Source organism: Microtus oregoni, unplaced genomic scaffold, assembly GCF_018167655.1.
Source record: "Microtus oregoni isolate MIOR12 unplaced genomic scaffold, Mior012 000173F_ref0000288, whole genome shotgun sequence".
NCBI lineage: Eukaryota > Metazoa > Chordata > Mammalia > Rodentia > Cricetidae > Microtus > Microtus oregoni.
Genome location: NW_024544829.1, coordinates 341,888 through 369,649, shown reverse-complemented (window position 1 = coordinate 369,649; position 27,762 = coordinate 341,888). Strand labels below are relative to the sequence as shown.

Sequence of the window (27,762 nt, the reverse complement as noted above, 5' to 3'; positions counted from 1 at the left end):
TCAAAACAATGAAGACTGTTTAACATACAGGTCTTGATACCAGGTAAATAGTTCCCTTTCTTCTTTATCCAGTTCGGTGTCTGATGAGGAGTCTTCAATTGCCAGGATTTCAAAAGATGGGCTGCTGAAGATGACCTTCTTCTCCTTCCCTTCGAACATGTCTGCCTGTGCTTCCTGGGGGGAATTACAAATAAAAGCGGACGGTTTCGCGTTTGGCTTTCACCACTTTGTATTTTTATTCTCTACTTTTTACTTAGCTTCACCCTCCACAAATTTTGAGCAGAATTAAGAATATTTTCATGTATTTATTTAAGATAAAACACACAAGTACCATGGCACAAGGGTCAAAGCCAGAGGCAACTTTTGGGGAGTTGGTTCTCTCCTTCCATCATGTGGAGTCTGGCTCAAACTCAGGTTATTAGCTTTGGTAGCAAGTGCCTTTAGTTGCTGAGCATCTCGCCAGCCTGGCAAAAGTTTTAAAAATCACACGGTAGTGCATCAAAACATGTTCATTATAAATATCCCTTCAATGTGGAAGTATAGAGGCAGATTTTATATAGCATAGCTCTTTTATGGTTAAAGAGAACCTCTCCAGCCTATAGCTCCAGCTACTCAGGAGGCTAAAGCTCGAGCTCAGAAGGAGAGGCCATTTTGGACAACACAGGAAGACCCTATGTCTCAAAAAATGACAGAGGTAGGGATAGAGGCCAGTGTATAGCACCTGGGAAGCTCTGCTTTAGTTTTGAGCACACACATCAGAAGGCTTTCATTCTGAGAAAAGCACCCACAGAGAAACACTGGATCGAACCTGTGGGACAATAAGTCACTCTTTCCTTTTTGCCAGCTTTTGCTGATGTGGAGTTCAAACAGCGGGTGTTTAATAGAATAGTTACCAATATTGTGCAAGAATTCTTTTTGTATATATAAAAAAAGCTTTAGCCTTCGTTTTTATTTAATGTGTTTGGGTGTTTTGTCTGCGCATGTGTCTGTGTACCATGTGCGTGCAGTAACCTTGGTACTGCATCAGATCCCCTGGACCAGAGTGGGGCATCAGATCCCCTGGAACTGCAGTCAAAGATAGCTGTGAACCACAGTGTGGGCACTGGGAATTGAAACAGTCCTGTGGAAGAGAACGCCAGTACTCTTGACTGCTGAGCCCTCTCTCCAGGTTGCTTCCCCCACCTTTTTTTTTTTCTGTTTTGAAATGGTCTTGCTATGCAGCACAGGTTGGCTTTGAGCTAAGTAATATAATCCAGCTGGCCTTGAACTCAGGCTCTCCCTGCCTCTGCCTCCCCAGGACTAGAAAGTGTGTGGATATTTAAGAGCCGAAAATGCAGCTGGGTGTGGTAGCGCATGCTTTTCATTTCCACTCTCCGAGAGTTCGAAGCCAGCCTGCTTTACACAGACTTCCAGGGCAGCCAGGGATACACAGTCAAACAAACAAACAAACAAACATATAATAAAAGAAAACGGGTGTTACCAGAAAGTAGCTTCCCACTCCCCAGGTATTGGTGTGCGAAAGGTGTTTCAGCCCTGAACTTGCATTTCTTTGTGCAAACAAAGTTACGGACGGACAGGCAGTTTGAAGGTTGCCCCAGCTAGCGAGTGAGTTCCCTGCTAGTTAAATTTGAGTTACCTTGGAGGAAGCCTTGTCTTGTTTAGCTGCCATATAGGCTTTTTTCATTTTTTCAACCTTCTTTTGTGCCTGCTTGGATCGGCGGCCCAGATGTTTCGCTTTACCTTGCTCTTCCCAAGGCTGGTAAAAAGGACGGATGGTTGTAATGCATGGGCACCTAGAAGACATTTGAATTAGAGACCGAAACAAACAAAAAGAAAAGAACACAAAGCTCCAGGTAGCTCCAGTGGTAACTCTTGCTAACACACAGGCTTTCGTTTCTATGGTACTGCCCTAACCCTCAGCAGGTCCCAAAGAAACTGCTCCGACTCAGTTCCTGCTCTTGGGGGTTTACTTCTGGGAGATCCCAGCCTAGGACTTTATCCAAAGATGCTCTTATGAAAATATTTTTCTTCTTCAGTTGATTTAAAATTTGGCTACCTGTCTGGCTTCCAAATGACTCATTCTTGGATAATCAGTAGCACGAATCCAAATAGCAGGGAGATGAAGGTTATGTATGGCAGTGAGGAAAATGACATCATTTATTTGACCTTGGTGGTAATAGGGTTAAGTTCTATATTCAATGCTCACATGCATGAGCTAGAGAAAATCTATTTCATGATGACAGACCACGTCTTAAGCCAGGCTATCTGTCTGGAAAGTGCACAGCCTTGACTGTAAAATAAAAGAGCTAAATTACATTGTCGGGCCAACACCTTTCATCTTTGTTCTTGAGAGTCCCCAGTGTGTTTCCTTGCCAGTGTCTTCTTTGTGGTCTAAGGACCATTTCTCATTGCAAGATATGTGTGAAGACATATTGCCAGCAAGTCCCCTTCAGTCTTAGCATCGCTTTCTCTTTCTTAAGAAAGACAGATTAACTTGTAAATAAGCTGGGCTGGGTAAGTCTTAGTAATGGACATTAAAAGCAATCTGATTGGAATAATAGCGTTCAGTCCCTGTCGTTTCAGCTCCTAATCCATATATCTTGTTACAACATGGTCGTCCAAAATACGAATCGGTTTGCTTGTTATTGGTAAGGAAGGGAATAATGCCATTGCATTTTATATACAACTGGTCCTAGGCAATGGGAGCCAGGAGAGTGAGAGTTCAATTCGAGCTTTCTTTTTTTTTTTTCTTTTGGTTTTGTCGAGACAGGGTTTCTCTGTAGCTTTGGAGCCTGCCCTGGAACTAGCTCTTGTAGACCAGGCTGGCCTCGAACTCACAAAGATCCTCCTGCCTCTGCCTCCCGAGTGCTGGGTTTAAAGGCTTGCGCCACCACCGCCTGGCCAATTTGAGCTTTCAACAGGAAGAATAAAGCCTTCAGCTCTGTGCCGCACGGAGGGAAAAGCCTTCAGCTCTGTGCCACACGGACAATGCGAGCCTTTTTGGCTACACTTAGGAAAAGAAAAATATTAACAGTTGCACGCAGGCCCCTCTCCCCAGAGAGGCACACTTAGCCCCCGACTCATGCTACTGTGGCCCACCACTTCCTGACCTAGGATGGCTCCCAGGTTGCACCACGTCTTATGTTCTCTTGAAAGCAAGCCGTGCTGGCCTGAGGGCTTCTCTTCCAGCAGCTGCAGCATCTCCGTGGGTGCCTGCTCCAGTGACAGTCACCAGCAGCTCCTTACCACTGCACTGCCTTCTCATTTGCCGGGGCATCCTGAGGCGCCCGCCTGGTGGCACAAGTCACCACCTCAGTACCAACTGGCCTTTCTGTTAGTGTTCTGCTTACAAAGCTGCATACGTTTGGGACCATCTTTCCGAACTCAGGCTTTCCCATGTGCCCTGTGGTTCTCTTTAGTCTACTGTGTCTCAGCAAGGGAACATTTTCAGGAATGCTTTTAGTACTGTAAACTCCAGAAAAATGGTCTCTTACCTAACTTTAGAAACAACCTCTAGCTGGTGCTGGCGCATCGCTTCTGTTAGTGGCTTCTGCACCAAATATTTCATTTCTTTTTGTAAACGGTTCGAGATGACTCCGGACTCTGCGTAATCAACGATGTCGTACATCATCATCGTTTTGGGAATGCTTCCGAGGTTTAATCTTCGCCACTGGTTATTCTTGCCGCCAGATGATGCAGGGGAGTCATCCAGAAGACTGCAGTACTACATGGGGAAAAATGCAGAATGCGCAGTGGTTAGAACTCATCTCCAAACGCTGCCGACAGCTCTCTCCTCTGGCTTTTATCCCAGCCGGACATTTCCGTTATCTGTGTGTACCTTAACTCCCTTACTGGAAGGCAGGCCCCGTGCCGTGAAGCTTCTGTTCCCACAGCTCCACGTTCTCTAAATGTTTCCCTAATGCAGCAACACCGGCACACACTGTTTTAGGGATAACGAGCTAATCTCTGGTGCTAAGTGGAGAATTTTACCGCCTTTATTTGTAGTACTTGTAGGAATCTCGCTTTATTTTTTTCCAATTTAAAGCGATATTAGGCAAGCAATTTTAAAACACAATTTAGATATTCAATTCAACAATATCAATGTGTGTTTAAGAGATAGGTATAGGGGATTAGGAGCTAGAGTGCTAGGAATAAGGCTTTTAGGGCCTACTACACACTCTCGAACTTTCGTGTGCACCCACTTTCGCATGCACTCGAATGCACACACGCACACAAACACACACACACGTACCCATGTGGCATCATGCAGAAGCGTCAGCTGCCACCATTTTGTTAAGTCCTACCAGTCTCTCACCGAGAAGCAGCCGATTCCAATTCTCACTACAAACCTTTGCATAAAGCAGACTCTGCAGGTGGATCTTCCGTTCACAGCCTACTGCACTGGTGACAAGTGTGCCGTCATCCTTAGTGACAAGTCTCTAAAAACATCAGCGTTTGCTCACTGTGAGTCCTGTAACTAGTTCACACACAGACAGCAAATACGCAGTTCCGTGGCCTTTTTGTCTCACGATATTTAAGCCCATGTGACATTTTACAAAAATAGATAATCAAAAGAGGGAATTGGGGGCTGGAGAGCCAGCCGGCTCAGCGGTTAAGAGCATATGCTGCTCTTGGAAAGGACCGAGTTAGGTTCCTAGCTCGCTCGTGCCAGTTGGCTCATGACCATCTGTAACTCCAGCGCCCTCTTCTGGCCTCCGTGGACACCTGCACACACGTGCACATAATCTTGCCCCACACACGATTAAAATAAAAATGACCTTTTTCTTTTCAAAGACAGACTTGGCCAGCAGAGAAACCAAACGTGGTATCCCTGGAAGAGAAGCTGGAATCCAGTGCAAAGCGAGTTGGAGAAGAAACGGGTGGCTCTACGAGGCGGCCAGGGCTTAGGGAACTGGAGATGTTGCATCGCCGGAGGGGCTTGGAGAGGGTGAACTCACCAACATAAATGGTTGTGACCGGACGAATGCAGTGGCTCTGGCAGAAAAAGCTTCGTTCTTGGGAGAAATCTAACAGAGTTTGCAACATACACAATACGAAGACTAAAATGTCAGCAGCCGAGTCAAGCTTAGGAGTGTGACAACTGATAAAGACACAGCAAAGACAGTTTGGACCCCACTGTAACTTCCGCGAGAACAAGAAGGCCAGCATCCTTCCAAGGGCTCTTTAGGTGGGCTGAGGGTAGAACTTAGGGCTGTGTGCATAGTGCTCTACCCCTCGACCTTTACATTTTTTTAAATTTATTTTTTTAACACTAATTTTTAAAAATTATTTATTCATTTATTTATTATGGATACAGTGTTCTGCCTGCATGCTTGGACGCCAGAAGAGGGCGCCGGATGGTTGTGAGCCACCATGTGGTTGCTGGGAATTGAACTCGGGACCCCTGGAAGAGCAGGCAGTGCCCCTAACCTCTGAGTCATCTCTCCAGCCAGTTTTTAAAAATTTGATACCATCTTGGTAAGTTACTTAGGTTGGCCTTGCACTTACTCTGTACCTCAGGCGGGCTTTGAACTTGTGATCCTTTTGCATCCTAAACATCTAGGATAATAGGCCTGAGCCACAGGTTTCATGTTTTTTTTTTTTTTGATTATGCTTTTTCCCCCCATGCCTTTTCTTTGTTTTGACTGAGGTAGGGATCAAACTCAGGGCACCGTACCATTGAGCTACATCCCCAATCTGTTATACTTGCAGCTTTATTGAGGTTCACATATCATATACTTCACCCACTTAAAGTGGTCAATTCATTGTTTTTTTAGCATCTTCTCAGCTGATTAGTGTATACAAAGAAATGAAACCTTCACTCTCAATGTTTTTAGATGTATTAAATAATACCATAGTAAACATTTTGAGGCTTTCATTTCTATTGTAAGAGAGCTTTTAATGCTTGTTTTTGTTTTGGTTTTGAGACTGGATCTTTCTTTCTTTCTCTCTTTTTTTTTTTTTTTTTTTGGTTTTTTCGAGACAGGGTTTCTCTGTGGCTTTGGAGCCTGTCCTGGAACTAGCTCTGTAGACCAGGCTGGTCTCGAACTCACAGAGATCCACCTGCCTCTGCCTCCCGAGTGCTGGGATTAAAGGCGTGCGCCACCATCGCCCGGCGAGACTGGATCTTTCTATGTAACTCAGGGCTGCTTTGGAGCTCTCTATGTAGCCCAGGCTGGCCTCAAACTTGCCTCAACTTTCTGAGCGCCGAGTTTACAGCCACGCACCAGCACATCTAGCTGTTTTTAATGTGCCAACAGATTTTCTCTATTGATTATTAAGTTTGCTTTGTATGGGGCTGGGGACATGGTTTAGGGATAGCGTGCGTGCCTGTCATGCAAGGAACCCTGGATTCAAGCTTCCGTGCTGAAAAAAAAAATCAGATCTGCACACACTGGAAATCAAACAGCCAGGAGAGGTGGCACTTGGGATGTGGTGACTGGAAGATTAGAAGTTCAAGGTCATCCTTTGGCTACATAGCCAACCTGAGGTCAGCATGGACTACATGAGAACTTGGCTCAAAACAATAGAAAAATGTGAGCTGTGCTTGGTATAGTTTCAGCTCATATCCTTGGTTATTTCAGCCCTACACCACATGAACAATGAGAATGCCTGTGTTTTCGTTTGTCTCAGACCTGTCAATGGGCTACTCTGCCCCTCACTCACTGTGTGACCTTGGGCGAGTCTTTAGAACTCACTAAAGCTTCATTGCTCTTATCCCTACAGAGGGTCGCAGAATTTACAAACTTAAAGAGCAAAGGAAATGACAAGCCCGGAAAGGTCTTTCCAAATGCCATTCATGCCCACAAATAATCTTATCTCTTTTCCAGTGGAAATATTTGGGGCCTTCTGTCTGGGACCCCAGTCCTTGACATATTCACAACCTGTGTGTTCGTGACTCATGTCCTTGGCAAAGATAGCTGGCATCTCTAGCTTCCTTTAGTTTCTGATCTAATTCCCTAGTCTCCGAGGCTCAGCCTCTTAGAAGAAAGAAAACACAATCAAGAGTCTCTAAGGCTCTATATTAACTTCAGATGGCAACGTGAGGCTGAGGCTTCCAAATGAAGAAGCTAAGGTCACATAGTTATTACATTAGGAGTCAGAGTACTGGTAATTTTCGTATTGCCAATGTTTGCCTCTTTGGATTGTCAGTAGAAAAATGGGAGGGAGCATTACAAAAACATTTATTATTATTATTAATTATTATTTTATTATTATTCAGTATGCTGCTTAAGTGCCCCAGTTCAGCGTTTCTCTGTCCAGCTATGCAAACCAGAAACCCACGAGTCATGCCAGACGGATTCCTTCTGTTTCTCTCCCTGTCTGTCACCAGGCCCATAGCCTTTACTCTGAATCTTGCGAGACATATATTCTTAAACCGAGCACCCACCATTTCCCCTGGAATATCAAGAGCCTTTGAACAGAACTCTTGCTGGTTCCTAATTCTTTCTGTACCCTGCAGCCAGAGGTAGCTTTTCACCCATTGGCTTAAAAAATGACATTTTGTGGGGGCTGGAGAGATGGTTCAGTGGTTAAGAGCACTGACTGCTCTTTCAGAGGACCTGGGTTCCCAACAACCACATGGTGATTTGCAACCATATATAATGAGATCTGGTGCATGCAGGAATACATACAGGCAGGACATTGTATACATAACAAACAAATAAATCTTTTTAAAAATTACATTTTGTTCAGTGTGTGTGTGTGTGTGTGTGTGTGTGTGCGCGCGTGTGTGTGCGTGTGTGTGCACATGTGCTCAAGCATGCATAGCATGTGTATGCTGTACTTCCAGAGGCCAGAAGACAACAGCATTGGGTCTTCTCAGGCTGCTGTTAAAAGCAGTTGTGAACTGTCTGATCTGGGAACTGGGAACTGTACTCAGGTCCTCTGGAAGCACAGCAAGCACTTTCAACCTCTGAGCCATCTCTCTGGCTCCCCAAATGCTAGTTTTTTAAAAAAAATATTTTATGTGCATTGGTGTGAGGATGTCAGATCCTCTGGAACCAGAGTTACAGACAGCTGTGAGCTGCTATGGGGCGCTGGGAATTAAACCTGGGTCCTCTGGAAGAGCAGCCAGTGCTCTTAACCACTGAGCCATCTCGCCAGTCCTCCAAATGGGAAATTTTATGTTGGATGTATTTTATCACAATTAAAAGAATTATGAGCTGGGTGGAGGTGGCGCACACCTTTAATCCCAGCACTTGGGAGGCAGAGTCAGGCGGATCTCTGTGAGTTCGAGGCCAGCTACAAAGTGAGGCCTGGTCTACAAAGTGAGTTCCAGGACAGCCAGGATTGTTACACAGAGAAACCTTGTATTAAAAAACAAAACAAAACAAAAATTATGATTCTTTCTTGTTAGACGGTAGGGTCAGGAAAGATTTTTTGTTGATTTTTCAATATCTATAATTCCTTACCTGCATGTAGTCTTTCACTGTGACAACATCCATACGATCAGCTATTTTGAATTTCTGGAAAAAATGCTCATCTTCCATAATTTGTTGATAAAATTTTCTTTCCCCCATTATCTTGTAGGCATCAGTCACTGCCTATAAAGAAAGCCGATTTTCAAAATAATATATTTTAAATCACTGGCACACATTTTCTCTATTTTCTGACAAATACAGCAAATATTGTTCCTGTCTTTTACAGTCTTGCTAGTAACAGAAGGGCTATGTTTACAAAAAGGAAATTATATAGCTGCCTTTGGTAGGGAGGAAGGGAAGGGGTTAAAATAACGTTTCACTATGTAGCCCAGGTTGACCAAGCACTTACTAGTAATCCTCCTGCCTTAGCTCCCTAAATGCTGGGGCTACAGGCATGAGCCACCATGCCCAGCCACATAAGGATTTGTTCTGAGACACAGTCACGTGTAACCCAGGCTGGCCTTGAATTTGCTATGTAGTCAGGGATGAGCTTATACTTCTTCTTGCCTCCACCTCTCAAGTGCTGGGATTATAGGGATGGATCTTCATGTCAGGTTTATATAGGCATTTTAAAACCACTTGAAATTTGTCCACATAGATACTGATGCATAGTTTTGAAATAAAACCACAGGTATAGCTGAGTTTACAGTCCTGAAGGGACCACATTTTCTAAAAAGGTTTTAATTTGGGGCTGGAGAGATAGTTCAGCAATTAAGAGCCTTTGTTTTTCTTCCAGAGGACTCACGTGACAGTTTACAACCAGGGGAATCTGGTGCCCTCTTCTGGCCTCTGTGGGCACTGCACACAGACAGTGAACAGACATACTTGCAAACAACACACCAAATCTTAAGAAAGATTTTATGTTTATATTTGATTATGTGTATATGTATGTGAATTTTGCAATATGAATCTAGTGCCCACAGAGGTAAGAAGAGGGCCTCTGATCTGCTGGGATTGCAGTTACGGTCCGTTGTAAGCTGCCTGATATGCCTGCTGGAAACCAAACTAGTGTCCTCCACAGGAACACTGTGTGCTCTTAACCATCAGGCTTTCTCTCCAGCCTGGACCATAGTTTTTAAGATTTTTTTCTTTTACAAAAGGTTCTTTTTACCTAGGCGGCAGTGGTGGCACACACCTTTAATCCCAGCCCTTGGGATGCAGAGGCAGGCAGATCTCTGTGAGTTCAAGGCCAGCCTGATTTACGGGGCTAGTTCCAGGACAGGCTCCATAGCTACACAGAGAAATCTTGTCTCGAAAACAAAACAAAACAAAGCAAAGCATTCTTTTCATTTTTTTTTTTTTGGTTTTTCGAGACAGGGTTTCTCTGTAGCTTTAGAGCCTGTCCTGGAACTAGTTCTTGTAGACCAGGCTGGTCTCGAACTCACAGAGATCCGCCTGCCTCTGCCTCCCGAGTGCTGGGATTAAAGGTGTGCACCACCATTGCCCGGCCCATTCTTTTCATTTAAATGAAAACAAAAGACACCATACTCTCATTTGTGCATCAGAGAAAAGAAAAGGGGTGCCGAGGACCGAGAAGACAATGTGCTGCTGGGATTCACAATCTTTTCTGTTAGCTAACTCATTGTTTCAAACAGAAATGGCAGGCGTGTTGCCTTGCTTCTACCTCCCTTGCCTTCCAGCTTTCATTATCAGTAGTCAAAGAAAAGCAAATAAAGGATTTTTCCTTCTTTCTAAAATGCCAACAGTTTGCATTCAAGGAAAATGTCTGAGAGGCCAAGGAGAGAAAATTCATAGACAGCACAGAGGCTGAAGTTCTTTGTCTTGGCTCTAGTCACACCAAATCCTCCCACATATCTGTCCTGCGGATACTAGCTGGCCACACTGGGAGAGACTTAAGTACTGCCAGGCCTCCATAAGTATGTGCAGAATCATCTAACACCGTTTCTAAGGTGGATCTGTGCTTCTGGCCACAAAGGGTCTGCTTATGTGGAGGGAGGCTGGCAGAGGAAAACTCGAGTCTCTTTCTATTCCAGATCAGTTTCGTTCTCTGGACCTCAAAATGTGCTATTGGCAGAGCATGGAGGCTGTGTCCCCCGCCCAGGAGGCCATAAGAGAGAGCTGGTCAGAGTCAAAAGCCAGAGCTTCTGTTCCTTTCACTAAAGCACAACACAATAGCTAGCCTTCACATATCTTCCTCTCTAATTCTCTTTTATTATCCAAAATAGTCCCTTTGTATTTTGTTTTGACTTCCAAAGCTTTGGTAATGCACATGGAAGATGAAATGGGGAGAAAATGTCTCAGTGGTCATATTTTATTCTTAATGCACCAAAATGAACAGTTTAATGAAAATCGGAGGAGCTTTTCCATGGGCGGATTATTTTTGCTTTTCATTTCACCAATTTCTTTGCACATCATAGACCTGAAGAAAAGATGATATTGGTGCATCTCTCTAATGTGTTTTATTACAATGTCCTGCGGATTTTAATTAATCAGCCCAAACGCACTAAAGGTAAAAACAAATCCTGGCACACTGAACAGATATAAAACCATGCAATTTCTGCTTTCACGATTTCTTTAGGAATAACTATAGATTACTTCAGCTCAGATTACCTAGAGAAGGCATGTATTATCAGCTCTTCCCTCCACCGCTATACTCAGCCACTACCACCGATCCTTCCAAGACCCAGTTTTCTCATCCATACACTGAGATACACTGGGTCTATTCTAGTCCCGTGAGCAAAGAAAACCAGGCCCAGAAACATTGGACAAGCTCTCTGCCTACTTGTGAAAGAGCGTATTAGTAACGTTTCTGTTGCTGTGGAAAATACCATGATCAAAAGCAGCTTATGGAAGAGTTTCCTTTGGCGTACAGCTCCAGAGGGCGACTCCACAAATACCAGGGGAAACATGGCAGCAGGTGCCTGGAGCAGGAAGCTAAGAGATCACATCTTCAATAGGAACCTTGAACCAGGGACCAGGTACTTAAACATGTCAGCTTATTGTCTGTGTGTCTCTGTCCTCCAGCAGGGAGTTTCAGATGTATGCCACAATGGATACTGTGATTTATCTTACGTGGATGCTGGTGGTCAGGACTCAGGTCCTCATGCTCATGTAAACAAGCCCAGAGGTGTTTGAAAAAAAATAAAGAGTGCTGCCCAATAGTCAAAATGTTCTTTGTCAGAAATTGGCCACATCCAGCCAATTGCTCTTTTTTTGCTGGAAATTCCCACTTATGGAAGTGGTACCCTTGCACTTGACTTAGAATAATTCAGTATAGGCAGATGCAGAATAAATAAATAACAGCTCGCTAACTGCTGGGATTGTTTCAGCTTTGAAAAGTATGCAGTATGGTAGAAACAGATTAGCATTCAAATCTCACTTATACATCTCCAAGTCTCTCTTCAAAAGCTAATCTCTCTCTCTCTCTCTCTCTCTCTCTCTCTCTCTCTCTCTCTCTCTCTCTCTCTCTCTCTCTCTCTCTCTTTCCTTTTTTTGAGACAGGGTTTCTCTGTGTAGCCCTGGCTGTCCTGGAACGTGCTCTGTAGACCAAGCTGCCTCTGCCTCCTGAGTGTGAGATTAAAGGCATGCACCACCATGCCCGGCTTCAAATTCTAGCTTTTTCCACAAAGTGGGAACAGTGTTTCTCAGCATAGAGAACGGGAGGAGGGCCATGTGAGAGAACATGTATAGTGTCATCCCAGACCTCCGGAGTGGTTAAGAACACGGACTTTGGTCTCAATTCTTTCACTCTCTAATTGGGAGATTTTAAGTCAGTTACTTGGTCTTTTTATTTATTTATTTTTGCATGTGTGCTTTTATTTTTCATTATTAGGCATTATGGCATTTTTATAAGATATCTATCTCTCTCCTACTCCCACTTCTCCATTAGTCTCTTTTCTACTTTCATATACATTCTAAGGAGTAAAGATAGATTAACAAAACATACAGACTAGTTTTCATGGGAATTAAATGAGATGATGCACATTCGAGATTATAGTTGATAGAAACTGATCAAGTTGGGCCAGAGGGACCGAGCAGATGGCTTAGTTGGTAAAGTGCTTACTGCCTAAGTGGGAGGACCCAAGTTCTGACCACCAGCACCCATGTAAGATATCCTACAGTATCCATTGTGGCATACATCTTGAAACCCCACTGCCGTGGGACAGAGACAGGCAGATCCCTGAATCTTACTGCCTAGTTAGCTTGGTTAGATTGGTGAGCCCAGCCGGGCAGTGGTGGTACACGCCTTTAATCCCAGCACTTGGGAGGCAGAGGCAGGTGGATCTCTGTGAGTTCGAGGCCAGCCTGGTCTACAGGAGCTAGTTCCAGGATAGGCTCCAAAGCTACACAGAGAAACCCTGTCTTGAAAAACAAACAAACAAACAAAAAATTGGTGAGCCCATGTTCAATGACAGATCCTGTCTCAAAAATCAACATGGAAAACAAATGGGGAGGACTTCCTCAACGTTAACCTCCAGCGTGGGTACTCCTTCACCCCTAAGTGATCAAGCAGGACTGACAAAGACGGCAAGGCTAGCAGAGCACTTGCCTAGCATGCATGAAGCCCTGAGTTTGATCCTCCGAATTTACTGTACAAATCAGATATCGTGGTGGAAACCTGTATTAACAGCATAGGAAAGCAGAAGGAGAATCAGAAGTTCCAGTTTGGTTACAGGAATTCGAGGCCAGCCTAGTATATATGAATCTTGCCACAAAGAGGGGAAAAGAGCAGGAGGTGGGGAGGGGAAGAGAGCGAGGGAGGGAGGGAGGGAGAGAGAGAGAGAGAGAGAGAGAGAGAGAGAGAGAGAGAGAGAGAGAGAGAGAGAGAATAATCAAGTAACAAGGGTAGCTATTAATGTTTTTCTTATATGAAAAAAGTTTAAAAGGACAGGCCTTTTTCAATGTAAAACAACGGTTGCTATATGTCAACACTTAAGGCTTGTCAGTTGGATCCACGGATCCTTTTGTAGCCTGTAAGTGTAGTAACTGGGTTTTAACACCATTATGTGAGATGTGCCTCCTTTAACACCATTGCATGTAGGCACAATATTGTCTGACATGAAAAAAAAAATGCCAGTTACCCAGTGGTACTCCGGGCCATGGAATAGGAGGTCTTTTAGGGTAGTCCTCATAAATGATTTCTTGTCAAAGATCACTGTGTGGGGGGCTTGTTAAAATGTATATGCTGGGCCTGGGGGTCTGGTGTGGGACAGGTGCATCTGCATTTTTTTCTTTAAAATACTTATTTTTTATTCTTTTTTTTTTTTGGAGACAGGGTTTCTTTTCTTTTTTTAAAGATTGATTTATTATGTATACAGTGTTCTGTCTGTATGCTTGCTGGCCAGAAGAGGGCGCCAGATCTCATTACAGATGGCTGTGAGCCACCATGCTGTTGCTGGGAATGTGAACTGAGAACCTCTGGAAGAGCAGTCAGTGCTCCTAACCTTTGAGCCATCTCTCCAGCCCTGAGACAGGGTTTCTCTGTAGCTTTGGAGCCTGTCCTGGAACTAGCTCCTGTAGGCCAGGCTGGCCTTGAACTCACAGAGATCTATCTGCCTCTGCCTCCCAAGTGCTGGGATTAAAGGCGTGCGCCACCACTGCCCGGCTTATTTTTATTCTTTAGTTATGTGTGCACATATGCACATGCACGTATGTGCCCCAGGAGGCCAGAGAAGACCCAAGATCCCCTGAAGCTGGAGTTCCAGATGGTTGTGAGCCACCTGATGTGGGTGACAGACCCAAACTTGGGTCCTCTGCAGGAGGAACGCATACTTTTGATTGTTCAGCTGTCTCTCCAGTCTCGAGGTTCTGCGTTTTAAAATGGCCCAGTGGATGCCCGTGTGTAAGACATGCTTTGGGTAGCAAGGTTTTAGAAAATTCTCTGGTGGACCAACAATAATGAGAACCTCTTGTAAATTAACAATGCTGAGAGAATAGATCGTCAAAGTCAAAAACAAAACGAGAGAGCATGCGTGCATGTGTGTGCGCGCACGCACATATGTGCACGCACGCAAATGCGCACGCACGCATGCGCAAATGCGCATGCATGCACAAATCATTATCCTATTCTACAACAGCGAAACTCAGCCTGTGGGTTGCGATCCTTTGGGGGAAGGGTCAAAAGGCCCTTTAACAGGGGTCTCCTAAGACCACTAGAAAACACGTTTACGTTAGGATTCATAACGGTAGCAAAATTACAAATATGAAGGAGCAACAAAAATAATTTTACGGTTGGGGGTCACCACAGCAAGAGGCACTGAATTAAAGGGTCGCAGCATTTGGAAGGTTGAGAACCACTGCTCTAGAGCTATTTGACCTGCCTTGGCGCCTTTGGAAAGAACACTGATCATCTATATATAGATACAGTTCTATTTTTTTCTGGAGGATCCTATGTGTGTCTTTATGCCACATTTTTCTGTCTTGATTACAGTAGCTTTGCCTAACTTCCTTTGTTCCTCCCCTTTCACTTGCTGTGCCTGCTAGGAACACCCGAGAGAGGCGGCTGGGAACCGACGAGGACGTGCAACAAGAAATGGAGATTCTGGCCGGGCGGTGGTGGCGCACGCCTTTAATCCCAGCACTTGGGAGGCAGAGGCAGGAGGATCTCTGTGAGTTCGAGGCCAGCCTGGTCTACAAGAGCTAGTTCCAGGACAGGAACCAAAGCTACAGAGAAACCCTGTCTCGAAAAAAAACAAAACAAAACAAAAAACCAAAAAAAAAAAAAACCAACCAACCAAACAAACAAAAAAAACCCAAGAAATGGAGATTCGGAGGGGAATTCTGCAGCTAAGTGTGCTGGCTGAATTCCTCTTTTCCTCTTCCCTTAGAAGTGAAATTACAGGGGCTGGAGAGAGGGCTCAGTAGTTATGAGAATTGGTTGCTCCTCCAGGAAACCCGGGTTCAATTCCCATCACCCGCCTGGAGGCCCATGACTGTCTGTAAATCCAGTTCCAGGGGATCCGATGCCTTTTTCTGGCCTCCCCAGGCACGTAGCATGCAGACGTGCAGGCACCAGGCAGGCACGTAGTGCGCAGACATGCAGGCAAACACTTCCAACACATAAGAATAATAAAAGTATTTTCAAAGATAAGTGGATTTAGACTAGACATCTGAACGAACTAAAACTGGCCCACTTATATAAAGAAATAAATGAGGGCCTGGAAAGATGGCTTAGCAGTTAGGAGCACTGATTTCTCCTACAGAGCATAGGAGTTCAATTCCCAGTACTCACATGGTGGCTCACGACCATTTCCAATTCCAGTTCAAAGGCATCTTACATCCTCCTCTGACCTCCTCTGGCATCAGACTGGAATGTGGCATACAGATATATATTCAGGTAGAACACCCATATACATAATAAAATGAGCCGGGTGGTGGTGGCGCACGCCTTTAATCCCAGCACTCGGGAGGCAGAGGCAGGCAGATCTCTGTGAGTTCGAGACCAACCTGGTCTACAAGAGCTAGTTCCAGGACAGGCTCCAAAGCTACAGAGAAACCTTGTCTCGAAAAACAAAAACAAAAACAACCCCAAAAAAACAACAACATAATAAAATGAAAGAGTAAATGAATTTAAGGCTAGGGAGGTAGCTCATTTGGTACAGTGCTCACCTGGTGCCCAGCACACATGAAGAAGCCCTGGGTTTGAGCTCCGCCACTGCACACACCAGATGTGCTGCATACCTGTTATCCTCGCACTCTGGAAGTGGAGGCAGTGCAAGCAGAAGCTCAAGAAGTTCAAGAGTCGGGTGTGGTGATGCTCGTTTCTGATCCCAGAGCTTTAGGGGGAGAGGCAGGCAGATCTCTGAGAGTTCAAGGCCAGCCTAGTATATGTAGAAACTTCCGGGGATAGTCAGGGCTACACAGAGAAACCTTTTCACAAACAAACAAATACTGAAAAGAAATAAGTAAACAGAAAAGTTGGATCAATTTGATACCAAAAATTTTATTCAAAGAGCAAACATGTAAACTTAGAATAAGAACAATCCCTCCCCCCATTGCAAACTTCAGAAGAAGTCTGTTTTGAAGAGGAATGAAAGGGACAGGGGCAGTCCAAACTGTCCTCTTCAAGTTGGGTATGTTCTGCTCATTAAAAGACCATTATAGTGTTCACCGAAACAGCCAGGCTGAATACTACTATAGCATCTTCATAACAAGAACAAACACAGTTCTAAAATTTCATTATAAAATGAAGGCAACACCATGAACTATTAGGACTGACTACTCTAATAGTAGTGACAGCTGCAGCACTTTAGGGAAGGCGTAGCAGTGAGTACATTTTCTTTCTTCTTTGGTATAGTTTATAGAACTTTAATAACACTGAAACGTATTTCTAAAACATATGTACAAGTCATTAAAGAGCCTGTGTAAGTGCAAGAGAGCTTTCTTCACGCCGGCTTCCGCCTACACACCTGAGAGTCAAGAGCGCCTTTCCAAGGTCAGGATGAAGATGTAAGTCCTACAACCATCCAGACTTTCTACTAATACACACTTGGATGCTAAACAGCTTAATTCTGGCTTTCTACTTATGTGTGAATAAACACATGTACATACTAACTCAAGTTCTTACAGATTTCATGTGAGACTCCTTAACATTTTCCCTCCGCAAACTCCATTTGAAGTGCAGTTTTTTATGCTCTGAATGATACTTCTATTGTTCAGTTGATGGGATTCCCCCAGTCCCTATGCTTCCCGGTCCAAGGACCTCACTCAACTGGCTCAGTCAGCTTCCTTTACTCTCTCCTCCTTCCTACAGTCCTCCACAAGTCCCTCTGAGACTGGAGAGAGTTTCTTCTGATGTGATCTCCTCATTTCCTCTCCTCAAAGGAGAGGCTGGAAGGGTATTTATGAGGCTGCTTAGTGGGACCCAGGGGTATGTACGATCCTTCAAAGTGCTTCAGGGAAGGCGAGATCCTATCCGGAGACATTTTCTTTTCAGGAGGATGGGATGAGGAAGCTTCCAAGATCTTGGAGCTCCAGTAGCCGGTTCTCAATCTAGTGAAGATCATTCGGACAGGTTCGACTGGAACGTGGTTGGACTTTGTATAACAGGACTCAGTGAAAGAGTGGGAGAAATTCAGGAAAGCTCCGCTGGGTGGAGGCTGTTGTTCAACACTGGTCACTTGAGGTAACCCTTTTGGGTCAATTTGACTGGCACTAGAACATGGCACATCATGAAAAGCCTCCAACATAGGCTTCTGCTGTTTCTGAGATAAGTTTATTTGCCATTTCTCCTGAGGATTTTGGATAATCTGGCTGGGGAACTGGAGATTTCCCTCATGGGTTGCCTCGAGGCTATCTGGATGTGTGGTGAAGTACACACAGGGGTGTTTATCTTCATTGGAACACTGGGCTAGTGACTGAGTGTTCAGCATGTGGCCCATCTCCTGCACTTTGGAAGCAGCCTGGGGAACTCGATAGAAGCAATCCTTTGTGCTTTGGTCTGCTGGATTCTCACTGAAAGCTGGGTTCTCACCACTGTGCCCAAATGCTGTTTGTGGCATGTTAGGGACCTCCAAGGTCTGACATTTCTCTTCCTTAAGAGGTAAGATATTAGTGTCTTCTCTGGAAGGTGCTGTATCACACACGTGTTCCTCATCAGATTTCTTGACTGATGGCAGATTAGTTTGAGTGGACTTCGCGGATGATCTCCTCCTTATATGGATACATGTTGGTCTGTTTGGACGCCTCAGATGGTTACCAAAAGGTGCCAAATCCTTCCAACACGGCGGCCTCCTCTTTGGGGGCTTCTTGGGATATTTAAGCAGGAGCGCCCACCTTTGCTTCTCTTGTCTTTCTCTGTCTTTTCTCTCTCTCTCTGTCTCATTCCCTGGGTCAGGACCCCAAGGATTCTTTGGCTTTCGTGGGTTCTGGCTCTCCCTTTCCTTCCTAAAGCCCAAGGGCAGTGGGACCATGGCACCATCCCAAGTCTTCATAGGGCACTTCCTGCTTTTTAAAGTGTGTCCAAAGGCCCCACAGTCAATGCATTTCATCCCGGGATCCTCTACTGGTGGGGGGACTTTCTGTACCCTTGGCATTCTCAGATTCTGTAAATTTTGAATTTCAGTGTTTTTGTTAGGAAAAGTTTTCATGTAAGGGTCTACCACTTGAGCCATCATTTTGGAGTCTTGTCAGTCTTCCTCGGGTTTGCTGATTTGGGGTTTTCTAAAACCCAGATATCTTCCTACTGTCTGTTAGCAGGTTCTCAGACAGGTGGATGGCGGAGACACAGCAGGGCATGTGATGAAGCTTACAGGATGCTGGAGAAAAGGGAAGCCACATTTTCTTTTTTATATCACTGGGCTATTTCCTCCCCCTACAACATTTACTTCAGGAATAAACAAAAAATTAATGAAGTTATTATACCATGTTTTAATGTTTAAATACTGTTTTTGAGTGACTTCTTCCTTTTGAGGTTGTCATTTTCTTAACCCTAACAACGGGGACAGTGGGATTGACCCAGGAGAATTTCAGTTCCTGGAAAAGTCTGATTATATAATCTTACAATAGAAACGATCGGTGGTATTTTATTGAAACAACCTCATCTTAATCTAACGATGAACATGACATGAATTTATCCCTCAAGAGTAAGATGAAAATATACTTCTCATGCCTGAAGTGATGGTGCATGCCTTTAATCCCAGCACTTGGGAGACAGAGACAGGTAGATCTCTGTGAGTTCGAGGCCAGCCTGATATACAAGAGCTAGTTCCAGGACAGGCTCCAAAGCTACAGAGAAACCCTGTCTCAATAAACCAATATGTATTATACTGTAATATTTGGTTTTTGGAACTTGCTCTGTAGACCAGACTGGCCTTGAGGTGTGCCTGCCTCTGCCTCGCCAGAATTTAAAGTTTTAATGCAAAGAAAGCTGATAAGATATTTTTCTGGGGCTCCATATAAGTAATAGATTTCATGTTTGTTTTTAGTGGAGACACTCTGAAATATCGTGCTTAGGAATAAGCTTGGTGGGCTGACTAATAGCAAAATAATGTAGCCTGTATACTTGGAATGCAATTTAGATATCATATAGATGTTACAAAGCAATATTAATATAAAACATCCATCATGAAACATCACCTTACTTGACGGCTTTAGTAAATCTTTCCCACTGAAATACTTGTAACCATGACCATCGTTTTTAAAAAAAATTTTGAACACGATAAAAGGTGGAAACGTTTCACCACCAAATCTGAAATAAAGATAAAAAAATTAGTGATATGACATCAGTTGTGGGGATCCATTGCTTCTTTCTCATGTACTTAGCACAGCTCATATAGTTTTTCAAATATAGGGCATAGAAAGAATATATAAATGCTGTGGGATTGTCTCCCTGTATGCTGTGAATATATGTTGCCCACATTGGTTGATAAATAAAGCTGTTTGGCCTATGGCAAGGCAGTATAGAGCCAGGCAGGAAATCCAATCAGAACTACAGGAGAAAAAGGGCAGAGTTTTGGAGACATCAGCCCCACACGGAGGAAGCAAGACATATAAAAAAATGAGGTAGCAAGCCACAAACCACATGGCAAAGCATAGATTAAAAAATACGGGTTAATTTAAATGTAAGAGCTAATAATAAGCCTTAGCCATCAGTCAAGCATTTATAAGCAATATTAAGCCTTTGAGTGTTATTTGGGAACTGGTAGGTGGGAGAGAAATGGCCATTTGCATATAAAGATCAAGCAAAGGAATGGACACATGGTGGTGAGACCGTATGTCAATTTATAGCCAGAGTCATGTCTTAGCCTTTTACATAACAAATGCAAACAGGGAAATACTTACTTTTAAACTTTGTCGTGAAAAATAATCAGTATTAAAAAAATCATTTCTATTATTTCTTCTCTGAAAATAAGTCAGCATAGTTACATTACCTGAATCTGACTTTACACTTCACGCTAGGATCTTTAACAAGTGCAGCCTCTACGGGGCTCACTCTCGTCAGCAGTTCGTGCGCCACACAATATTCCTGAAATAGAGGACAACACTGTAAACAGAAAGTGGTGTCCTGTCCAGATGTCATTTACTGATTACGAGAATGGAAGCAGCCTCATAGTGGAGGCACACACCTTTAATTCCAGCACTCAAAGAGGCAGAGGCAGGTGGATCTCTGTCACTTAGAGGCTAGCCTGGTCTACAGAGCAAGCTCCAGAAGAGCCCAGAAAACAAAACGACAACAACAAAAACATTGGAAGCATAGTGAAATGAAGCCTGAGCGCAGGGCTCTAAAGAGGTGAATTTCTACTCTTGACTCCTCAATTTATCGTCTATGCAGCCTTTTGCCTGTTATTTCAACTCAGGGGTCTCCAAATGTGAGTATCCACGCCTTTTGAGATCGCAGGCATTTGAGATTCCTATGAAAACACTTTCCTGCAATCTATTGAATTTATCTATGGACTTATCCGTATCTCCAACTAGATTATAAGCATCACGTAGGTAGAGAGAGCATCTTTCTTCTTTGTTATTATTCCTAGCATCTAATACAGTACCCTGAAACACACAAGAAACTTAACAAGTGTTTAATGTTAAATGAATCATGGTAATATGGGGATGATAATGGTATTAAGTGACTAATTTTTAAGTACCTTTTATTTACCATATAATATGGTGGTATCATAGTCATCTATCTCTATCTATCTATCTATCTATCTATCTATCTATCTATCTATTATTTATTATATATCTATCTATCTCCTCATTTAATCCTAAGAATATTATCTATCTCCTCATTAATTAAGAATATTAATAATATTAATTAATTAAGAATATTATCTATCTCCTCATTTAATCCTAAGAATATTATCACTCAGTTCATAGATGAGAAAGATAGGTCTCAAACTTAGATTTTTTGACTCTAAAATTGCCATTCTTTTCCTTAAATGACTCTATTCAATTTTATGCCTGTGATAATTCCATAAAATGTACAATAATAGTATTTTTAACAAGATAAAGCATTTTTCCTTGTTTTTATTTTTTGAGACAGGATTTCTCTGTGTAGCCCTGGCCATCCAGGAACTCACTCTGTAGACTAGACTGGCCCTGAATTTAGAGATCTCCCTGCCTATGCCTCCAGAGGGCTGGGATTAAAGGCATGTACCACCACCGCCCGGCTAAGATAAGGCATTATTAATGTGAAGTATTACTGTGAAGCACTGGAACAAAGATGTAAAAAAAATAGCTTATTAACTTCATTTATTTACTGAAATTATGAGAAATCAGTAACACAATAATTAAAAATGAATTCTGTATGGTAATACATACAGGTCTGTGGGTAAGGTAGTGAAGAAGTATACATACTGCTCAAACTTTCTCAGGGCTGCAAAACTCCTCTAATGAGAATATCAGAAGATAGCAGACTACTTTAAGCAAGGCTTAATACTCTGCTGAGTTTCCAGGGTTTCTTTCTTTCTTTTTTTTTTCAGGGAAGGAGGATGGGCATCTGTGATTTTTATTTAAATAGGATTATATCCCTCATACCACTCTGACTTGCCCTTTTCACTAACAAGCTGTCTTGGCTATCTTTGTATTTGTAGACTCGTGTTAATACTGCAAGCTCTACACGTGAAGGCAGAGGCATTTCCTTTCTTGCATGAACCAATGCTGCAATGAAATGATATTGTAGAATGTGCTCCTAGAAGTGAAACTGTTGGCGATGGCTCAGTGCTTTGCTTCTCAGCACTCACCCAGCGGCTCACAATTGCTTGTAACTCCAGTTCCAGGGGATCTTCCGCCCTCTTCTGACCTCTGCAGGCTCTTTCATGCACATAAACTCACTCAGGCTCATGTACATACACACACGTATAATAAATAAATTCTTTTAAAAAAAGAAGTGAAACTGCTGGGCAAAAGTGCACTTTGAAATTCAGGGTTTTTTCCCTGAAGTGTTGGGGATCAAACCCAGGGCTTCACACATGATAATACACATTCTACCACTGAGCTACACCCCTTGTTGTTCTTCTTTTTTTTTTCTTTCTCTGAAACAGGGTTTCTCTGTAGCCCTGGCTGTCCTAGAACTCACTCTGTAAATCAGGCTGGTCTCAAACTTGGCAATCTGCCTGCCTCTGTCTCCAGAGTGCTGGGATTAAAGGTGTGCGCCACCATTGCCTGGCTTACACCCTCAGTTCTTAATTCAGAGATTTAATGGTTAGATTTGAATTAAAAATAACTAAAATACAACTGCAATAATTTCAGAAAAATAGTAACACTCATTCATATTGAAAATAAATCCAGAGGGCTGGAGAGATGGCCCTGAAGTTAAACATCTTGACTGATCTTTCAGAGGAACCAGATTTCATTCCTAATGCTCACATTACAACTGTCTTTCACTCCCCAGTCCCGGAGAATCCAATGCCCTCTCTGGTCTCTACAGGCATTGCATGCCTAGGTGCACAGATGAACCTGAAGGCATCCATACACATAAATAAAATAAAAATAAATAGATCTAAAACAATCAACCGGAAATAGTCATTAAGATTAATGAAGAAGCAATTTTATAACTTTACACAATCTTACTATATCTAAGTCAAAGAGATAACTAGGGTTATTTGTTCTCTCTGTAATTAGTTAAGAAGTAGCTGCCAGAGGAAAAAAAACCACCTACCGCTGCACAAACTGTGTGTTTTAGGAGTTTAAACAATGTTTTGTCCGCATAAATGAACCAGGCCTTCTGTATTATTTTTGCTGAAATATTTCTATTAATTATAAGAGGAAAAGAGGTTAGCAATTTATGAAGTACTTTTCATTTTCCTAAAATCTTCAACAAGTTTCAACGTATGCATCCTCTTAAATTTCCCCATTACTAAGTCTGACCTAATAAGGAACATTTGGATGGAGCAATTGGAACTAGTTTTTGTAGTCTCTAATCAGAATGAGAATATGGAATAGTTAATATTTCCCCTGAGATTAAAAAAAATCAGCTAAAATTTTATCAAGACACACACATAAAGCCAGTCATGGTGGTTTATTCTTATATTCCCAGCAGTTAGCAGGTGGAGGCAGGAGGATCAAGAATTCAAGACCAACTTTGGGCCAGGTGGCACTCGGGAAGCAGAGGCAGGTGGATCTCTGTGAGTTCGAGACCAGATTGGCCTACAAGAGCTAGTTCCAAGATAGGCTCCAAAGCTACAGAGAAACGTAGCTTTGACTACACAGTGAATTTGGGTTGAGGCTACAGTCCTAGTGTGTGTGAGACATTTTCTCTCTCCCTCCCTTCCTCTCTCCCCCAATCTTTCCTTTCTCCTCTCTCTTCTCTCTCTGAGACAGTCTCATGACTCTGAAGAGGTGGATACACAACTGAGTATGACCTTAAACTTCTGATCCTCCTGCCTCTAACTTCTTAGAGCTGGGATTATACCAGGCCTGGGTTTATGTGGTGAAGGAAATTGAGTCAGAGACTTGTACACACTAGGTAAGAACTCTACTATGTATATCCTTAGTCAGAAATCCTGGGGTTTAACTCCTACTACTATTGGGGAGTTGGGGGTGGAAGAGAGAGGGAAGGGAGGAAGAGGGAGGGGTGAGAGGATAGAAGGGAAAGGGATGGAGATAGGATACGAATAAATAGAAGGTGTGAGAAGGCAAATTTGCCTTCTAAAAGCATTCATGGGGCTGGTGAAATAGGTTTGTGGGTAAAGAATGAGAACCTGAGTTTGGTAGCCCAAAACCATATAAAATGATAGATGTGTTTGCAAATGCTTGTAATCCCAGCACTGGGGAAGTGGAGGCAGGTGGATCCCCAAGGCTTCTAGGCAAGTCAGCCTAGCCTTGTTAGTGAATTCCAGTTCAGTGAGAGAGCGTCTCTCAAAAACTAAGGTAAAGGGCTTGGGAAATGGCTCAGTTGGTAAAGATTGCTGAGCAAGCCCGAGCCCCCATGTAAAAGGTGGGTGCTGTGGTGCACTTCCGTAATCAGGGCACTGGGTGGGGTGGGTGCAGGCAGGATTCCAGTTGAAGCTGTACACTCCAGATTCAGTGTGCGACCCTATGTCGAGAAACAAATACACGAAGTGGAGAGTGACAGAGGAAGACACTCGGTGTCTACTTCTGACTTCTGATTTCTGTCCGTACGCGTACAGGGCAGGTGGGTGCTCCTGTGTAAGCGCATACACACCCTCCCACCCTGCCCCCACTTAGAGGTGTAGGAAGATCTCTGACCTTCACACGCACACATCCAAGCGCACGCACATCTGCACAAACTTGCACGCACCCACACGAGCATGCACATGCACTACAGCAATCCGCTACTTTATAGTCAGGCTCTTACAAAAGTTCAGACAGGGTCTCACTATGGACTGCGGAGTGGCTGGGAACTTAGTCCAGGCTGGCCTCAGACTCAAGATCCTCCTGCCTCAGGTCCTTTGTGCTGGAATTACAGGCAGTTAGTTACTAAAAGCACGGTCTAGCTGACTGAAGTGCATTGAAAATGTAACCTAGGATAGTTGAATTGACACGAGGCCCCATTGCTTTTCTAGGGGCTTATGAGTGTGACCTCGAAAAAGAAATTCCCTTTTCTGATCTTTGCTCCAGCAAGGCTCACTCCAGTGCAGCTAGAGAAAGAATTTCCTTTAGATAATGTCCCAGTAGTAACTGATTCACAGGTCTCTCCTCCAGTGCTCTCCCGCCCAGTCAGTGTCTCCTGTAGGGCTATCAGCAAAGACAAGGACATCTGTCCAATCTCCCCGCTAGCTGGCAAGATGTAGACTTAGAGAACAAAAGGCCCAAGAAGGGCTGGGAAAAGAACTCAGCTGCTAAAAGCCTACCATGCAAGCATGAGGACTCGAGTTTGCTCCTTAGAGCCCACATAAAAATGCCTGGCATGGTGGCATGTGCTTGCCATCCCAGTGCTGGGGATGTGGAAACAGGAGGACCCCCGAGCTTGCTGGTTAGCTTAGCCTAATTGAAAAACCGTAGGCCAATGAGAGAGTGTATCTCAAAGGAGTTGAACGGCATTCCTAGAGATGACACTCAAGGTTGTCACATGCACACACACATATAAACAACCAAAAATAGAAAAGGGCTTGGTGGTGCCAGTGCACGTCTTTAATCCCAGCATTTAGGAAGCAGAGGCACGCAGATCTCTGTGAGTTCAAAGCCTGCCTGGTTCACAGAGTGAGCTCCAGGACTGCCGGGGTTGTTTCACAGAGAAACCCTGTCTGAAAAAAAGAAAATCCCATGGATGGTGGTGCATGCCTTTAATCCCAGCATTTAGGCAGCAGAGGCACACAGATCTCTGTGAATTCTAGGCCAGCCTGGTTCACAGCGTGAATTCCAGGACTGCCGGGGTTGTTTCACAGAGAAACCCTGACTGAAAAAAAAAAAAAAAAGAAAATTAAAAAAAAAAGAAAAAAGAAAAGCACCCAGCACCTGAGAACAGAGGCAGGCAAATCTCTGTGAATTCCAGGCCAGTCATCCCTCTTAAAAAAAAAGAAAAAGAAAGAAAGAAAAAGACCCAAAGTACAGAAATAAACCTTTTGAATTCTAGCTGATGCCATTCATTAACTGGTTTAACTTTCTTCCCAGCTGTGTTTTTTTCTCCCTTTCTTTAAGATTTAAAAATATTTTAATTACATGGATGTATGTGTCTGCGCCTGGGCTTGGGCATGTCAGTGCAGGTCCTCAGAGGCCAAAGGTATTGCATCCTGTGGAACTGGAATTTCAGGTAATTGTAAGGCACCTAAGGTGAGGGGTCCAAATCACTGAGCCATCTCCCCAGTGCTCTTTCACTTACTTACAATGTGCACTAACAAAACTGTTTCAGAAGGCTGCAGGATTAGCAAGCAGGCGTGTGACTACACTTTGCAAATTATAAAATTCTAAAGCTATAATATTCAACTTGAAGGGAATTTTTTTTAAACCACCAAAATTTTAATTTACACATTAACGAATGTTTAAAGTTATCTGAGTAAACTCAGGCAAGTTTAGCTCAGGGAGGTGGGGCACACCTTTAGCCCTAGCCCTCAGCAGGCAGAGGCAGATGAATCTCTTTGAGTTTGAGGTCAGCCTGGTTTATAGAGGGAGTTCCAGGACAGCCAGGGCTACACAGAGGAACCCTGTCGTGTAAACAAACAAACAAAAACACAGAAAGCATACAAACAAACAAGCAACCCGGGTAAGTTTGTAATTTGTCTAGTTGTGGAAAAACGACAAAAGGCAAAAAGATGGCTTCTTACTCTTTTCTTGCCTTTATCTTTGCAGCACGTGCCGACTGTGTCTTGTGGCTTTTTTCTGAGAGCTGACTATCTGATTTTGGAGCACCAGTAACTGCTGTGTTTGAGGACTTTTTCATTTTCCCTACAAAGAAGTAATCTGAACACATACATTAAGCTATTAAAGTCATAATCCTCACATTATTACATTTGGACTAGACTTAAATGTCATATGATTGTTGTGTTAATTTTAGAATCCCTTTAAAAAGAAAGCATTGTGCGTCTAGTGTCGCTTACAGTTTATGTTCTTTTATGAAACTGTCGTGTGGTTGTGGGAAAGACAGTGAATCTATGCATACCCTCCTAATTGGCCCCCTCTCTCCTAGCTTTTTCCTCCTATTCACCCTACAGTGGAAGTGAATGTTTCTTCTTGTGACGCAGGGTCTCCTGTAGCTGAGGCTGGCCTCTCATTATGCATAGAGGAGAGCCTTAAACCGATTCTCCTGTCCCAACGCCCCACGTGCTGGCATTTGCAGCGGCTCACCACCACACCTGACTCTGGAAGCTAACCCTTTGGAGCAGTAATTCAGGGATATTCATTCTCACAAATTCCTTAGTGGCAGGAAGTACTTTGCTGACTATGGAAACCGGGCAGAGGGTTTTTACACATTTTCTGTCGAGTTTTTGGTCCAGTTTTTATGAGCCATCTCCCCAGTCCTCTTTTAGTTTGCTTACTTGTGAGACTTTGTGCAAATTACATAATCCCCCCGCCCCCAGTGGCTCAGTGCCCCTTTGGTGATGTGAGCAGGCACGTATGAAATTATTTGAAGCTGCCTGTATTTTTTTTTTTGTACTCTTTTGAAGGATTACATTCCAGTTTGGATGAAGCTCTCAAAATCTTAATTATATCTTCAAAATACCCTTTAAAAATGAAATTGCAGTACGATGTGTCTTTTTTATGCATAAAACAAAAACTTAATAACCACTGTACTTTTGTAGTAATGAGCACAAGTGATATTTTTAGTCGGCTGCCGTGACTGTAGGTGGTGTGAAAATATCTCCGCTTTCTATTGGTGACACTCACAGGTACTGCTAATACTGGAGGCTTGTTGCCTCCACGTACTTGGAAGAAATGCTGAAGTTCAGGCAGAGTTTAGTGGAGGTGAAACTGTCAGCTCCCTCTTTCCCTGGTTCCTGTACCCCGAGCACGAAGAGCTCCCGCTGTGATTTCTCACCGTGCT

At 43.5% G+C, this 27,762-nt stretch overlaps 1 protein-coding gene and 1 non-coding gene across 4 annotated transcripts; one reads left to right on the top strand and one right to left on the bottom strand.

Moving 5' to 3' along the window:
* LOC121445309 (putative uncharacterized protein CXorf58) lies at positions 1 to 26,796 on the bottom strand. 3 transcript variants are annotated; one of them, XM_041647372.1, is made up of 8 exons: positions 26,546 to 26,796; positions 22,981 to 23,071; positions 20,255 to 20,349; positions 19,461 to 19,572; positions 8,415 to 8,546; positions 3,495 to 3,724; positions 1,637 to 1,793; positions 1 to 174 (listed from the first exon to the last, which is right to left on the bottom strand). In XM_041647372.1, exons 1-8 carry the CDS (start codon positions 26,689 to 26,691, stop codon positions 1 to 3), a joined length of 1,137 nt encoding a protein of 378 aa, XP_041503306.1. In that variant the 5' UTR covers positions 26,692 to 26,796. The 3 variants fall into 3 exon arrangements, with proteins under 3 accessions (XP_041503306.1, XP_041503305.1, XP_041503304.1); XM_041647371.1 differs by lacking the exons at positions 1 to 174; positions 1,637 to 1,793; positions 3,495 to 3,724; ... (2 more) ...; positions 22,981 to 23,071; positions 26,546 to 26,796 and adding an exon at positions 16,461 to 18,640 and having other exon boundaries at positions 19,466 to 19,526; XM_041647370.1 differs by lacking the exons at positions 1 to 174; positions 1,637 to 1,793; positions 3,495 to 3,724; ... (2 more) ...; positions 22,981 to 23,071; positions 26,546 to 26,796 and adding an exon at positions 16,461 to 18,640 and having other exon boundaries at positions 19,461 to 19,516.
* LOC121445320 lies at positions 13,343 to 13,443 on the top strand. The gene has a single exon (XR_005973913.1). It is a non-coding gene; the product is annotated as a small nucleolar RNA U13 (small nucleolar RNA).
* Positions 26,797 to 27,762: the final 966 nt, after the last annotated feature.

What these genes read in the sequence shown, in the direction of transcription:
- LOC121445309 (XM_041647371.1), bottom strand. Translation starts at nt 18,499, where the DNA reads ATGATGGCTCAAGTGGTAGACCCTTACATGAAAACTTTTCCTAACAAA.